The sequence below is a fragment of the Toxorhynchites rutilus genome, chromosome 3 (assembly GCF_029784135.1).
Source record: "Toxorhynchites rutilus septentrionalis strain SRP chromosome 3, ASM2978413v1, whole genome shotgun sequence".
NCBI lineage: Eukaryota > Metazoa > Arthropoda > Insecta > Diptera > Culicidae > Toxorhynchites > Toxorhynchites rutilus.
In genome coordinates this window covers 6,484,801-6,501,001 of record NC_073746.1, presented here as the reverse complement: position 1 = coordinate 6,501,001, position 16,201 = coordinate 6,484,801, and the positions used below count along the sequence as shown (strand labels likewise).

The window sequence follows — 16,201 nt, the reverse complement described above, 5'->3', positions numbered from 1 at the left end:
GATGTAGAAATGTTCTCACTCAATGCTATGCAACCAATAAATATATACACTTGCACATACACACACTTCGCTAGTGCGAGAGAGTTGTTTTTACTGGCCACATAATAAAACATGGTTCAAGTATGGGGTGCAAAAGTTTTTTCCACAGCATACACACGCGACGAGTAAGAAAAAAAAACACCGCACGAATACGGTGTTTACACAGGTAACACAGGTAACGCTACAATTCATAAGAGAAAAACTTCGGGGAACAATTTAATTTTCGTTATGATTTCTACAGCAATTCTTTAGGAAATCTATTTCCCTGCATTGTAACGCACTGAATTATGAAATATACAATTTCGTGAAGTAAACACTTTTTCGTCGTAGAAAACTAGCACCGACACTCGCAGAGACAGAGCGCGAGCAAACACGTCTAGTTTGCTTCGTTGCTCAACCCGAACTCCTTGAAAAAAAAAACTGGCATTTCAGTAATCAAACCCTTTTTTTTAAATTATGGATAAATGGTTTTGCTATGCCATGCTAACTAGCTAATGAGTTTTTTTTGTCTTTTTCGCTTAATTTTTGTCGGTCTATTTCCGCCACTCCAGTGCTAATCCCATATCTCCGCAACCTGTTAAACGATTTTTTACATTTTCACAAGCGAGATTTGATTTCCGCTTATAGACGTGATACATTCTTTAGGAATAGAATAAACATGTATCCAATACTTTCCACTGACCGTCTTGTTTCAACTTTTTTTATTTAATTTTTTAATTTTTTTTGCCCTCTACTCACCCCCATTTCGATGATACTCTTATTTTAGAATCCTACAGTTGGGCTTCAATTAATAAAAAAAGGAAAACCGGACACAAACATCTAGAAACGAGGTGAGTGAACAAAAACATGAAGAACAAAAATACATGGACCCCAGTGAAAAATAATATTTCTGTTAATGGGATCCATAAAATGAGAGGGAAAATGTAAATAAAAGAAAAAACAATTGAAGTACTGAGTACTGAGTACTGGTAAGCATACAAAAAATAATACATGAATGTATTATAATTATATTGGTTTATGAAAAACAATTTCAGATACAAATTTGATTCACGATCCAGACTTGAGACTCGGAATTCCGATTCCACGAACACATATTCTAGATTCAGGTACAATTTTCATACTCTGAATTTAAATTTAGATTCCAGATATCAGAATTCAGCGAATCTAGAATCAGATCTCGAATCTATCATTTTAGTTTCTGATTAAAATCTCAGAAGAAAGAATCGAAACTTAATATTCAGATCTGGAACCCAGCGTTGGATTCTAAGCTTGAGACTTCAGATCTGTTCTTGTTCCCGTTCTCGATTCTCTTAATGCGAATTCTCATACACGATTCCTTCTTAAGATACTCAGTTTCAGATTTCGGAATTTACACACTCGGAATTCAGAATCTATATTGTCAATTTTGGATTTACATGTTTAAATGTTCCAAAAAAGATGCCGAAATAAACGCAATTGCGATGCGTTGTAATGAAGAAGAAAATTATTCACAAACTAGTTACTTTACGTTTTTGGGTCGTGTACATTTTTAATGCTATAAACTACCCAAAAATGTAAAAATTAAAAAATCGAATACTCTGATTTTCAATGGTTTCCTCCTTGAATTCCAACTCTAGTTATGGTTTCTGTATGTATTTCTGCATGTAACTTCAATTTGTGATTCAAGGTCCAAATACAAGATTTAGATTTTGGAATCGATATTCAAATTTTAGATTTGTCGTATTTGCATTCGAATTTTGTATCCCGAATTCAGACCTTTAAATAAAATTTTATATTTTTGTCATATGTTATGTTCCAGATTTTGATTCTTCAATGTAGATTTAAATTTCAGATGAGATTTTGGGATTTCACAGTCGAAAAAGAAGAAGGAACAGAGGGAGAGAACCGTTAACATTAACCTTAATCTGTAGAGATTATATTAAATCCCGTAGATTTTTGTTTCTGTGGATCATGAAATTAAATCTACGTATATCTACGGATGTTTCCGTGAACCTGGCATCTCTGGGCTCGACTGCGCGTCAGTGTTAGACTCGGGAGAACACTAAAGCGTGCCATCGAACCGACCTTGACAGAGAAATCGATTTTTTATTCGCACTTGGAGGCGTTCTTTCTCCCGGTGCTGCTGCTGCGTCTTTTGTGGCGGCTATCTTTTCCCCCAGAGAGGCTTTTCCCTCACGCATTCCAAAACGTGGGTAAACTACGAACTCGTGTGTGCCTTTCAGTAATACGTGGTAATGGAATGAATATGGAAAAGGCTTTATTTTATTTTTGGGTGATATGCGGTATTACCCTTCTAGGGAATTTTGGGGCCCCGAGAGCGAACCCTCGGATTCACGGGGTGAGCTTTGCACAAAATCAATCGAAACGGAATTAGAATCTGATATAAATATCTCTCTCCACGGTACGATCTGAACCAATCGAAACTTTTGACATGAGACGACGTTCGTCCCATCGGACCGCCCCACTAACTATCCCCCTATTTCTTCGCCTCTCGCAGTACAACTTTTATCAGCGTTGGTAGCTTCTCCGGGTGGGTTTAATTGGTAAATTTAGTTAGCGCTAGGCCGAAAGTTTACCGTTTACGTTCGCCCTTCACACATGCGCACCCTGAACGGAATCGATAAGTGGAAAGCCAATTTCACGTTTCGTCCGTCCTTTCTTTATTGCGTGCTAAATTTGGCTCCATCTGTGAGGGGGGAGATTTTCCAAACAAAAAAATCTAGGCTCGACTGAAACCATAAGAGATTGTGACTGCGACATGGCACTGAAGTTGATTCTCGGCAAATAGGACATAATCAAGTTAATTAATTTAGCGCAGAGGGGTGGAAAAAATGGTACAATCGACGACTGACGGCATCCCGGAAGCGAAAAAAGAAAAATCGCAAATGTGTCACCGTGGGAAAAACGTCTCGAGAATAAATGTTTGAGTGAGTCAAGGGGAAGAAAGCTACTTTCATTGTGGACAGCCGTTGAACTCCACAGGGATCGGACCATCGCTTGCGTATTGTTTGAACAGCGACGCAATGCGGTCGGTATCATGCTCAGGTCTGAACTGTACGAACCCACGGGTACCAATATCTTTCCTGGATATTATCAGCCCATTAGCCCCTGTGTTTACGTAGTGGACAAATGTAAACCTATAGTGCGGAATGAATTTCCCACCGCTTGTGCGCATCGAATCGAATAATTGCAGGTGGCCAAGCTGTGGACAATCAATTTCACTTCTGGCTCGTGTGCTACGGGGGAGAGAAAAAAGTAAATTCTACGACGCAGTAACTGAAAGCCTGTGTAAACCCGATGAACCAGGGGGAGGCATGGGTGCCATTCGGAATTAATTTGCCGGGAAAAAAATTCGCAGCGTAAAAATAGACTGGAAATGCGTATTGTACGCAAGGAATAATTGTGGAAGAGAGTTTCATCGTGGTTGTAAAAATAACCGACTCTGACGAAGAGGGCAATATTATAATGGAAGATTTATCAGCGATCAGTGTTCGCGCACGGATAATAATTTTCGGACACTTTTCAAAGTTCAAACGCACTTGCGTAAAATTCAAATTGTGGTTTATTCGCGAACACTGTGAAATGCAGAATGACGAATTATCTGCAGACTGAACAGCTGTTTTGTCTATTGCTGTTATTTACTTTATAAACAATAGACACTCACGTAAACAAACACAGCTGTTCGGTAGCACACTTAGGGATGCTCGATATTAAGTTTCTCGATAAGTAACAGAATCAACATTAGCCGGCCGCCTTGAAATACACTGGATTTCAAACTTTTGTTTCAGCTTTCAATTGCAGTGTTCTTTTCTACTCGATGTTCGATTTATTGGTTGAGAGTGGCATATATTTTGTCTGCTGTTACTGCTTCAAAACTCGTTTACTGATGGCTGCTTCTTGGTGTACTGAACTGGACTCAGGTGGACTGACTGGACCTTCTCGTATGATGAGTTCACTGCATAGATCAACTGTTGTGCCTCCGTTGAGGTTGTGTAGAAATGTTCTGCTTCACGCTGTTGTTGGACTGATGTCTCCGGTGATGGTATCCGACAAACACTGAATAAGATGAGAGGGTGTTTTTTAACTTGAATTTATGAAACATGAAACGACTTCCCTGGATGGAGGCCCCATGGCCTCCGCTGACGCCAGTTGGCGTTGATGACTCGCTGGATAACTGACTGAAGCTGTTTGATTTTCCGATGATGACAACAAAGATAGGCTGGCCGACAATATTCCATGCTCCTTGGGGACCTCTCGAAGAAATCAAACGAAGTTCACGATTTAGTGACACGTGATACAGGGCGCTGTTGACAGCGCTGGCGCAAGGCACCGTTGTGGTTTTAAACCTCAACCCGACTTAATAAAATGAGTAACACCCTTCATGCAATCTGGACCACCACCGAAACGACACATATTACCTTTTTTCAGCTGATAGAGGACACGAGCAAAGTAAGCTTCGAGTGTCAAGTGCTTTGAGAAGCAAAAATAGGTATAGTAACGCTGAGAAAAAAATTTCAATTAGCTTTTTGAAATTCAAAAATTCGCATAACTTAACTGGGGTTGCGGAGGCCTCTCGACCTCCGCCGTTGGAGGAGTCCTAGTTCTCCCCATCAGCCGTTGGAATATTGTCTTTTATAGGCAGTATACAGACCTTTGAAATTGCGCGTCTGTAGCTTCCATCCTTAGTGCGAACTGTGACTACCCGCACATTTCCGTCTTCTCCTGGATGAATTTGGGAAACTCTAGCTAACTGCCATCTCAATGGGGGCATATTGTCATCCTTCAGAACAACCATTGTGCCCACTGCTAGATTATCTCTTTTTCGGGTCCACTTTGTTCTGTTGTGAAGGTCCGATAGGTATTGGCTCGACCACTTTTTCCACAATTGTTGAGTGAACTGCTGCACTCTCTGCCATGCCGATAATCGATTGTCCGGAATAGCTCCCAAGTCTGGTTCTGCAATCGCTGTCAGTGGTCTTTGCACTAAGAAATGTCCAGGGGTTAAAGCTTCGAAATCTGATGGGTGTCAGGGGTCGAGAGTTCAGGATTGCTTCGATCTGCGCAAGGATTGTTTGCATCTCGTCGTACACCAAGCTACGTGTGCCAAGAGTTCGCTTAAACAACGTTTTAAACGACTTAACTGCAGACTCGCACAATCCGCCGAAATTTGGCGATCTAGCTGGTATGAACCGGAATTGTATTCTGTCGATAGCAGCTTCTCTCACCATTGTTTCCTGGAACCGTTGAGTCTGGAATAGTTTTCGAAGTTCATCGATCTCCCTCCTTGCTCCAACAAAATTCTTTGCGTTGTCACACATGATCAGATCAGGTTTGCCACGACGAGAGAAGAACCGCTTCAGTGCAGCTAAAAATGCTTGTGTTGGGAGATCTGCTACTAATTCCAGATGTACTGCTTTGGTGACTAAACAAACGAAGAGAGCAACGAAACATTTGACGGGTCGACAGCGACGTTGAGGGTATGAAACGTAGAATGGTCCACAGTAGTCAACGCCTACACGACGAAATGCACAGCATGGAGTTACTCGTTCTGGTGGTAAATCGGCCATTAATTGCTCCAGGGCCTTGGGTTTTGCACGAAAACAAGGAATGCATTCATGTATCACCTTTCTGACTAAATTGCGGATGTTTGTTGGCCAAAAACGCTCTCTCACCATGGCAATTAGCTGCTGCTGTCCAATATGAAAATTTCTCCGATGATAATGGACTACAATTAATTTTGTGAGAGGATGACGATGGTCTAGAACAAATGGATGCTTGCGACTGGGAGATATTGTTGCATTTTGGAGCCGGCCGCCAACACAAATTATGCCCTCCACTAGCTTTAGTGAAACGATTCTGGATGACGGCTTTACTTGCTTTCCTTTAAACAAATCTACCAGTTCTTGGGGAAAACATTCCTGTTGAGATAGCCGAATTAGCAGCCTTAGGCCTTCATCCTGTTCGTCCACTGTGAGGAACCCGTTTCTTCGGTTACTTCTGTTCCTGGCTTGAGCGTTATGACGAAAGCGTAAAATCCACGATGATAGGCGTACCAAGTCCAACAAAGAAGACCGTAAACAAAAAATATCGTTGAAGTTAGCAATGGGAAGGACTGCAGTAACACTTTTTTCTTCCAGATCCATAGGCTCGATATCACTCTCTGTACATTCCTTTGCGTGAGGCCAATTTGTTTTATCCCACAGCAACCAATTTGGACCATTGAACCAGTTGTGCTGATACTGAAGCTGTGCTGGATTCATACCGCGAGAGATGATGTCTGCAGGATTTTGTTCGCCTGCAACATGCTTCCAAACCCCTTTCTGCGTGATGTGTTGGATCTCAGATACACGATTAGCTACAAACTGCTTCCAACGAGACGGTGGTGATGATATCCAACAGGTAACGATTGTAGAGTCGGTCCAGAAAAATGCCATGGCATCGATCTGAGTGCAGTGAACGATCTTGTCGTAGAGATGTGACAGTAGAAGCGCAGCTGATAGCTCTAATCGAGGAATGGATTACATTTTCTTCCCTTTCTTCAAATTCTCCAGCGGTGCAACTCGGGATTTAGATATAAGTAATCTGGTCGACACGGAACCATCTTCAACAACTGTTCTGACGTAGATACAAGCTCCATATGCTTTCTCCGACGCATCACAAAATCCGTGAAGTTCGACAGCTACTACATTTCGTCGCAGTCCTACCCATCGGGGAACTTGAATTCCGTCTAGACTTTTGAGGGATAGCCTATATTGTTGCCATTGTTCCTGGTGCCCAGCGGTCAGCGGCTCATCCCATTCGTAGTTCTGTTTCCACAGCTCCTGTATGAAGATTTTCGCTTGTATGATAACTGGACCCACAAGTCCAAGAGGATCGAAAAGGCGTGATACATCTGAAAGGACTGTTCGGTTGGTAATTATTTCTGAAAAGTTCCAGGCTGGAGTGTGGAAGCGGAAGCTGTCAGTAGATGTTTCCCAAACAATCCCCAATGTTTTCACTGCACAGCATGATGAATCCAACTGCAAAATAGAGCGGTCATCCGATAATTCTTTGGGTACATCTGCCAGCAACTCTTTGCAGTTTGAATTCCATTTTCGAAGCAAGAATCCTGCAGATTTCAATAACTGTTTCTTCTATCAATGTTCTTCCCTCGTCTACATTGTCTACTCCATACAGCAAATCGTCTACATAGAAGCCTTTTCTCAACGCTGCAGCTGCGGCAGGGTGAGTTTGATGTGATAATTCGGCTAGTCGCTGAAGGCATTTCGTGGCTAAATAAGGAGCGGATGCGGTGCCATATGTAACAGTTGTCAGTTCAAAAGTACGGATGGGTTGATCAGATAAGTCTCGCCACAATATTCTTTGTAAATGCTGATCATTTTCTTGGATTTGGACCATACGGTACATCTTGGCAATGTCTGCAACTAGCGCGTATCGATGCAGTCGGAAACGTAGAATTATGTCAATCAGCTCATCTTGAACAACGGGGCCAACCATGAGAGCGTGATTCAGAGAAATTCCCGTTGATGTGGGACAAGAGCCATCGAATACTACACGGAGCTTCGTTGTGGTGCTGTCCGGCTTGAGAACAGCATGTGAGGTAAATAGTAGTAGCTTTTGTTGGCAGCTTCTCCCTGAACTTCCTTCATGTGACCAAGCGCTTGATACTCGTGCATGAATTCCGTATACACAGCTCTTAACTCAGGATCCCTTGCAAAGCGACGCTCCAAACTCATGAACCGTTTCGTAGCAATCCCCTTTGACTCTCCAAGACGAATGATGACATCTCCTTTCTTTGGCAGTGTGACAACGAATCGTCCCGATTCGTCTCTGAAGGTTGTTTCGTCGAAGATGTTCTCACAAGCAGACTCTTCTACTGGAAAAGTACTCGGTGATCGAATGGTTTCCAGTTCCCAAAATCGAGCTAGCTGATCATGTATTTCACTGTCTGAACATACATGCACCAGTGATGGCGATCCAAAACTGTTGGAAATACGACCGGAAACTATCCAACCGAATACTGTATCCTGTAATGTAGGGCCCTCCATTGCAGCCTTTCTTCGGCGTTCTCTCAGCAAGTCCATGTAGTACTCAGCTCCGATGATGAGATCGATTGTACTCGATGCAAAGAATTGTGGATCAGCTAGGGATGCAGCTTCAGGAAGATCCCAGCCTGTAGGGTCGAAACTCGCAGTCGGCAATTCTACAGTTAACTTCGGCAACACATAGAACTGGATCTCTTCAGCGTACTGCGAAATTTCTCTGGAACGTGGACGAACAACGGCACGGACTGACTTCGTAGCAACAGACTGCGATGATCCAATCCCTTGGATGTTTAGGTGAACAGATGCTTGTTCAAAATTGAGTTTCGTAGAGAAGCTACGTGTCATCAGACAATGCTGAGAACACGAGTCCAGTAGTGCACGTGCCAGCATTGTGTTTCCAAAATGATCTTCTACTTCAACCAGTGCTGTTGATAGCAGGACGTCTTGTGTTTGTGTGACTGGGAGGGCAACATAGCTTTGCCCGGGGGTGGCGTGTTGTGTGGTGAATTGTGGGTTGGAGATTTGCGAGGTAGTTGGGTATGCGGTATGTATATGTGAATTCGAATTCTGATTACATGTTATGGATTGCGACTGTGGTGACTGTTGGTGTGATGTTGAAGGATTCGTTAACGGTTGTGGACCGGAGGATCTTGTTTGTTCGGAATGTAACATTGAGTGATGACGCTGTCGGCAATGACGACAGGCTCCGCTTGTGCAATTTCTAGCGAAGTGTCCTGGACGAAGACAATTTCGACATAATTTAAATCTATCCACAGCTTCACTTCTCTCGTTTATTTTCATTCGCTGGAATTTACTACACAGAAATGCTGAATGCCACGATTCGTTGCAGAATGGACACCGTTTCGATGATTTCACTGATGTATGACAAACTGCTGGTTTCACAGGTCGATGATCGGGTCTGGTGGGCTTCGCAGGGCAACGGATTGTAGAACGGAGCAGTGATTTTGTAGAAAAGCGATCAGCTTCTGGTAGGTTGGGACTTCTTTCGAATTATGATGCGTCTCCCAATGCCTCAGAGTTATAAAATCCAATCTTGAGCAGAGCATATATGCTAAAATCTTACTCCACTGTGCAGTTTTTTCACCAATTTTCTCTAACATGTGCAAATTTTTCTCGAATTCACCGACTAAATGGTTGATAACCTTCTTTACGCAACCCTTCCAATGCAAACAGTGAATCAAGATGCGCTTTTACGATTAGTTTTTTGTTCTCGTAACGACTCTCCAAAGCTGCCCATGCCACGCTATAATTTGCCGATGACAAATCAATGGAATTGATCTCTTGCAGAGCATCTCCCGACAACGCTGATCTGAGGTAGGTGAATTTGTCGATCTCTGTTAGCTGCGTATTTACGTGTATGAGGCTGTGGAATGTATCACGGAAAGGTACCCAATCGCAGATTCTTCCAGTGAATGTAGGCAATCGTAATTCAGGAAGTTTTATCTTTGAAAAGTTTGCTCCAGCCTGCACAGTGGATTCTTCAACAGTGTTTCTCGAAACAACTCTTTCAGCTTGTAGTTCCAGAGTTCCCCTTTCAATGTGCAGTAACGAGTCTCGAACTTCTGGATTACATCACAGCTTTCGTCCTCCAAACGCTGAAGCATTTCTTCCTCTGTTTCATGTTCTGTTGGCTCCGTCGACTTCTCCAGTAGCTGCTCGATTTTTCCACGGATTAAGTAGAATTCGTTGAAGAACTGCTCAAGCATCTGTAGTCGAACGCCCACTTGCCGGAAGTCCCGGTCAGCATCGTAGTCCTGGATGAATTGTTGTACTCCATCCAAGGTGCTCTGCAGCTGACGCTCACGCCTCATCAATGTTCGTAAATCGTTTGCCATTGCTATTCACAGGACACTGCACTTTAACTACAATGTTAATACACTCGACAATCCACAAACGCATCTGACTTTATTGATGATACAACCAATCAAATTTGACAGAGTAGAATATAACCGTTTTATAATAATGAATCAGTCAACAATCCAATAATAATACAGAAATTCAGGGAATATTAACACAACTGCTGATTAAAACACTCGCATGCAATTTTTCTTAAATTTTATTTATTTATTCTTATTTTTTTTATTTTCACCACACAATCGATCAAATGCGTCTCATGCAGCACGACACCTTACCCCGATGCTCTTTTTATACTTAGGTTGCCTTCCTTTTCCAGTCCAGTCCGATACCGCTGTCCTGAAACTTTCGGTCGACGATGTAGTTCCACTGTTCGATGGCTGCAATGGCTCCTGTTGCACCACAATTGCAGACGAACGTAGCAATGGCGAGCTACTCTGTATACCACTATTGTTCTGTGTTACACTTTATTCTCACTGCTGCCTTTTTCCTCATCCGCATCTATTGTTTTGCACTGTTCTCGGTACAATTTTGGCAATGAAATTGCACAATAATTGCCCGCACTGTTTCACACAGTCGTTAGAAGTGCCCGAGAAACTGTTTTACACTGTATGATCCGGCTCGAAGGACCAATATGTTCGCGCACGGATAATAATTTTCGGACACTTTTCAAAGTTCAAACGCACTTGCGTAAAATTCAAATTGTGGTTTATTCGCGAACACTGTGAAATGCAGAATGACGAATTATCTGCAGACTGAACAGCTGTTTTGTCTATTGCTGTTATTTACTTTATAAACAATAGACACTCACGTAAACAAACACAGCTGTTCGGTAGCACACTTAGGGATGCTCGATATTAAGTTTCTCGATAAGTAACAGAATCAACAATCAGCAATCACAAAAACATTCGAGGAACTGCGTTTCATTTTCTGTGAATTTCCATGAGCAATTCGGCGATTTTGATTAAATATTTGGTCTGTGATTGACTGATGGATGCATCAGTCATTATCATGTAAAGCAATGGTGCCAATAAAATAGTTTGCCGATTTTCCATTCGGAACTTGCTACGAAATGTTGATTTGCATGATAATATACCCTATGCGAAATATTAGCTCATTCGGACTTCATTACCTGGTGTCATACCCGTTAAAATTTGATTTTTTTTGAAAATCGAGGTTTTGAAACAAAATTTTGATGCCAAACGTTTTTAAATTGCATTAAAAATTTTTCGAGATAACTGTAAATCTCGAAAAAAAATTTTGTCAAAAAAAATGTTTTTTCGGCACTTTCGGCAAAAAATGTTTTTAGGTCGTTTTTCCGCCTGAAAAATCGATTTTCGAATGATGCAATTTTGAGACATTTGACATCAAATTTTTTTTTTAAAACCCCGATTTCCGCTGATTTTTCGGTTTTCCAAAAACTCAAATTTTAACGTCTGTGACACCAGTAAATGAAGTCAAAATGAGCTAATGTTTTGCATAGCGCATATTATCGTGCAAATCAACATTTCGTAGCAAGTTCCGGATGAAAAATCGAGATACATATTCTTATTGGCACCCAAAACCATACTTCTCGTTTCGTACTCCAAAAAAAAACAAGTCCCAGAGTGACGATTTTCGATAAAAATTTTTTTTCGAAATGACACTAGTTCTCGACGTTTCATGCAATTTTAAAACATTTGGCATCAAAAAATATTTTTCGAAAATCCCAAAATCTCCCTTGGGTGATTTATCGATTTTCAAAAAACTCAAACTTTGACCGCTTTGCGCCACTCCCGTAAGTCCGATTGAGCTGAAATTTGGTATAGGGTGTTTTTTTCGAGGTGGTGAACATTTTGTATAGGGTAACTTTTTGAAATTTTAGGGTCGTTTTTTCCCATACATTCATTGGCACCCTAATGTTTACATTCGAAAAAGGTCTTGTTTGATAGAACGAACTATTGCACACAATTTTGTGTTACATACAACATTCATGGGGGTTGGGGGTCTTCGTAGCCACTTGGTTACGCGTTCGCTTACCAAGCGATCGATCGTGAGTTCAAACTCAGGGCCCTCAATTGACCATCTTTGTGTTGTTATAGAATAACTACGTCCACGCAACCATCATCAGCGATGGAAATCGATACACGGTCGAAATAAGATCGATTCATCCATACAACTGCTCTGCTCTGCAAGACACATCGGGCTGCTGTTCTATAAATAACTCAACAATGATCAATATCAACTGTCTCCGCTGTCTGGTCTGCTGAACAATGGATGAACAGAAAGAATACCCTTACGCCTAAATGGCTACTACTAACTACCGTGTAATTTACAATTTATAGAAACATAAACATATGTACATGTACACGATCAAAACCCGGCTCTGTTACAGCTAAAATGCTAATGAGCCTAATAAATAAATAAATGAGATAAAAAAAAAACATTCATGGGAACGAAGTTGAAAGAAAAAAAGAATGCATAATACATGATTTACCTTCGCATTCGCTCGCAAAACATCCTTTTATTTGTTAAATTGCTCATTCGTTTTATTATTTCCTTTATTGATGTCTCAGGCTATTGTTATACATATATATAATTATTTCCTCTAATGTAATTGAGATATAAAGAAATCGATTATAATAAATTCCTCGTCCTACATGTGTGAATAAACATGCAAAAAAACAAAAAATGATGCTCCGTCTGCGTGAGGAATTCGGAGTAATCACCCGTTATTATAATCTCGATAAATATGATTTACTCTATCAGAAGCAGTTTCAATATCTGCTGTGTATTGCTAAAAAAATAGTGCACTGCCAAAAAAAGGTCTGTTGAAATTTGAATAATTGATCAAAATTATATAAGGGATCCAATATTTCATCAAATAGAAATAATATATGGGGTCGATAGGTCTACAAATGTATTATTTATAATTTTGAACAAGGGGTGAGTATTTTGTAATGGCGCATTAGTTTAACATATTAATTTAAATATAGGTCTAATGCCATAATGTTTTATAATTTTTTCACTGTAACTATAAACGTTAAAAATAAATAGTTAATTAAAAGTCAGGTAATCAAATTTGTAGCAAAATTATATATTTTATTTAGTGATGAAATATATTCTGCACATAAAGATTTAAAAATTAATAAATTTCTAATAAATAAATTAATATACAGTCAACTCTCCCTTACTCGATGTTCAGTAACTCGATATTTTCCCTAACTCGATGAATTTCATGGCACCTTTGATTTTACATTCATTCTTCGATACCTCCCTTACTCGATGCCTCTCTTACTCGATGGGCTTTGTTTCATTTTTCCATGGATTTGTACCTCGCTAACTCGATTGATCTTCGCGTACTTGCTTTTGTGCTTTTCTAGCTGTCATTTCAATTGCTCTTGAAAGTGAAGACGAAGTGTTCGTATTATCAAGGATTTTTTTTCAAGTATGGAAAACCAGGGAAAACCTTTCAAGCGCAACCTATAGCGCAACGTTTGAGCATCATCGAGCAGGTCGAAAAGTATGGGCGAAAGGTGTCTGAAGTTGCAAAAGATTTCAGTATTGCACAAAGTACGGTGTCAACACTATTCAAGCAAAAGGAAAAATGGCATCGGATGGGAAAATTGAATGTGGACAAAAAGCGTATAAGGTTGGTTGGGAACGAGAAGCTGGAACGGTCAATGGAAATTTTTGTCAATCGAGCCAGAGAGAATAATTTACCTCTCTCAGGTTCTATTCCTCGGGAGAAGGCTTGCGAATTTGCCCAGAAACTGGGAATTCCCAATTTTAAAGGAAGTTCTGGATGGCTAAGTAAATTTTTAAAACGGCAAAAGATGACATTTCGGAAGCTATGTGGCGAGAGTGCCAGTGTAGATCTCAGTGTAACGGACAACTGGATTTCGCAAACCCTACCCAGTATAATCGCCGAGTATGATGCACGTGATATCTACAATGCAGACGAAACAGGACTTTTCTACAAATGTTTGCCAGACAAAACATTTGCATTTCGATCAGAAGCTTGCCACGGAGGAAAATATTCGAAACAACGTCTGACAGTCATGTGTGCAACCAACATGCACGGAAGCGATAAACTACCATTGCTGGTCATTGGAAAGAGTAAAAACCCACGGTGTTTCAAAAAGAAGAAATCATTACCAGTGATATACGAGAGTAACACCAAGGCCTGGATGACCTCTATTCTTTTTGAGAAATGGATTATGCAACTTGACGAAAGATATTCCAATGAAAATAGAAAGGTATTGATTCGGGAATTTTGTGTAATGGGAATGTATCATACTTATATCTCTTTCTCCTCAAAGGTGGTCATGTTCGTTGATAATTGTACAGCGCACCCAAAATCTCTCCAACCAAAGCTTAAATCGATAAATTTGCAGTTTTTTCCACCAAACTCTACTTCAGTAGTTCAGCCGCTGGACTTGGGCATAATCAAGAACCTGAAACAGTACTATCGCCATGAATTAGTAAAACGAAGACTGCTAGAAATGGAGGATACAACGGTATTTTTTTCCTTTTTACATTCATGTTATTCAGCACTCATACTGTATTCAAATATACTCTAGGACCCTTCAGATATATCGGTATTGGATGCAATTGAATTACTTTCACGCTCTTGGATAAACAAGGTTAAATCTGAGACTGTTCAAAATTGCTTCAGGAAAGCCGGATTTTCCATAAATGATGATGATGATATTCCGCTGGCAGAATTAATGCGTCGTGAGCCTGCTGCTGTCGACAGTGCAGTACCATTCGATTGTTCATCGTCATTTGATGAATATTGCGAAATGGATCAAAACGTGATTTGCTGTGATCTAATGACTGACACCGATATACTGGAAAGTGTTGAAGAAGCTGAAAAAAACGTTGAAAATAGTAGTCCTATGGAGCTGATTGTTTTGAAATTACACCTTCGAACGTTAAATTGAACCTAAAGAATATGTCCGAAATATTGCAATCAACTGAAAATGTTCCCGTGAAACTATTTGAACATTTCTTTGCGATTGAACAGTTCCTGCGTGATCGTTACAATTTAGTTTGAATTACATACATAATTAATATTTTCTTTGTAAACCTAGTTCCTTTTCCATTTCCAATTCCATTTTACAATAAAATTTGCCTACTAAACAAACATCCTATGTATTTTAAATTTATATTAAAATTTGAGAAAAGAATGTATAATAGTACATGCGCATTAGTACACATAGGGTAAATGTACTAATGCACAAAAACAAATCAATTATAGTAATATCCTGTATACGCAATGGTACCAATTATAGTAAACCCCATGTATCATAATTGGTTTATTCCTAATTGGGTCATATTTTTAAGCCCTAATATTGGGACACTTACCCTAACATCATATATTTGCAATTTGTGGCATAAAAAAAAAATATGAAAAAATGTTCTGTATCTCGATACCTCCCTAACTCGATGGTCCCTTGGATACCGAGTTAGGGAGAGTTGACTGTATTATTAAAATAATTATTTTGTCAATGTAATAGAAAACTATTAAAAATATAATTAATATAAAATATAATATAATTGATAATTTTATAGAGAAGAAGGATATTTCATTCGAAGAAAAAGAAGTTACATAAATAAATAAATAATTAAAAATAAAAAAAATTAAAAATAAAAACTATAACTATAAAAATGTTTGAATTAAAAAAAAATCCTATAAATGGTAATGGGTGAATTAATTTGTGTAAAAACTAATCTTCTTCTGTAGGAGCATTGAACCACTGCGACCATTAGTTTGATCTATTGTGGTGAAAAAAAACTAATCTTAAAAAAAGATTAAAAAAATAGAAATTAGAAAAATATCAAGAATATTTTTTTTTTAACATATTAACTTTGGGAATTAATGAAAAAGAATCTTCTTTTTTCTTGGTGTTTAAAAAATGTTATTAAACGGTTTAGTTTAGCTTGACCCGATTGTATGTACGTTTGTAACTTTGTAACTTTGTCTGTAGCGCTGTCCCACAATAACATAAATTTAAAATCGCTTTCTGCTGACCGATTAATCTGAAATTTGGAACACATCTTTATCTCTTCTGTAATTATAAAACTGCGTATCCATGCTATTGAAAACTCAAGATGACGGCCGATTACATATTTTCTCAAAACCCCATCGATATGAAATGAAAGGGCGAAAGGGAAATGAAAAATAGTAGTAGGACACATTTATTCATGAAAAATGCGAATTCAAAATGGCCGCCTCTATAACATGACGCCATCAATAT

The 16,201-nt window shown here is 39.6% G+C and overlaps 2 protein-coding genes across 2 annotated transcripts in view; one reads left to right on the top strand and one right to left on the bottom strand.

The window, feature by feature from the left end:
* The first annotated feature begins 810 nt into the window (after positions 1-810).
* The window catches only part of LOC129780610 (receptor-type guanylate cyclase gcy-5-like), a 273,526-nt gene continuing 258,135 nt past the window's right edge, over positions 811-16,201 (top strand). Inside the window, exon 1 of the mRNA XM_055789065.1 lies at positions 811-869. The gene's annotated coding sequence lies outside the window, so the exon portion shown is untranslated. The remainder of the gene's footprint in view (positions 870-16,201) is intronic.
* On the bottom strand, positions 7,590-8,756 carry LOC129780015 (uncharacterized). The gene has a single exon (XM_055787855.1). It carries the CDS (start codon positions 8,754-8,756, stop codon positions 7,590-7,592), a length of 1,167 nt encoding a protein of 388 aa, XP_055643830.1.

Coding starts and splice junctions, on each gene's coding strand:
- LOC129780015 (XM_055787855.1), bottom strand. CDS start 8,756: ATGTTACATTCCGAACAAACAAGATCCTCCGGTCCACAACCGTTAACG.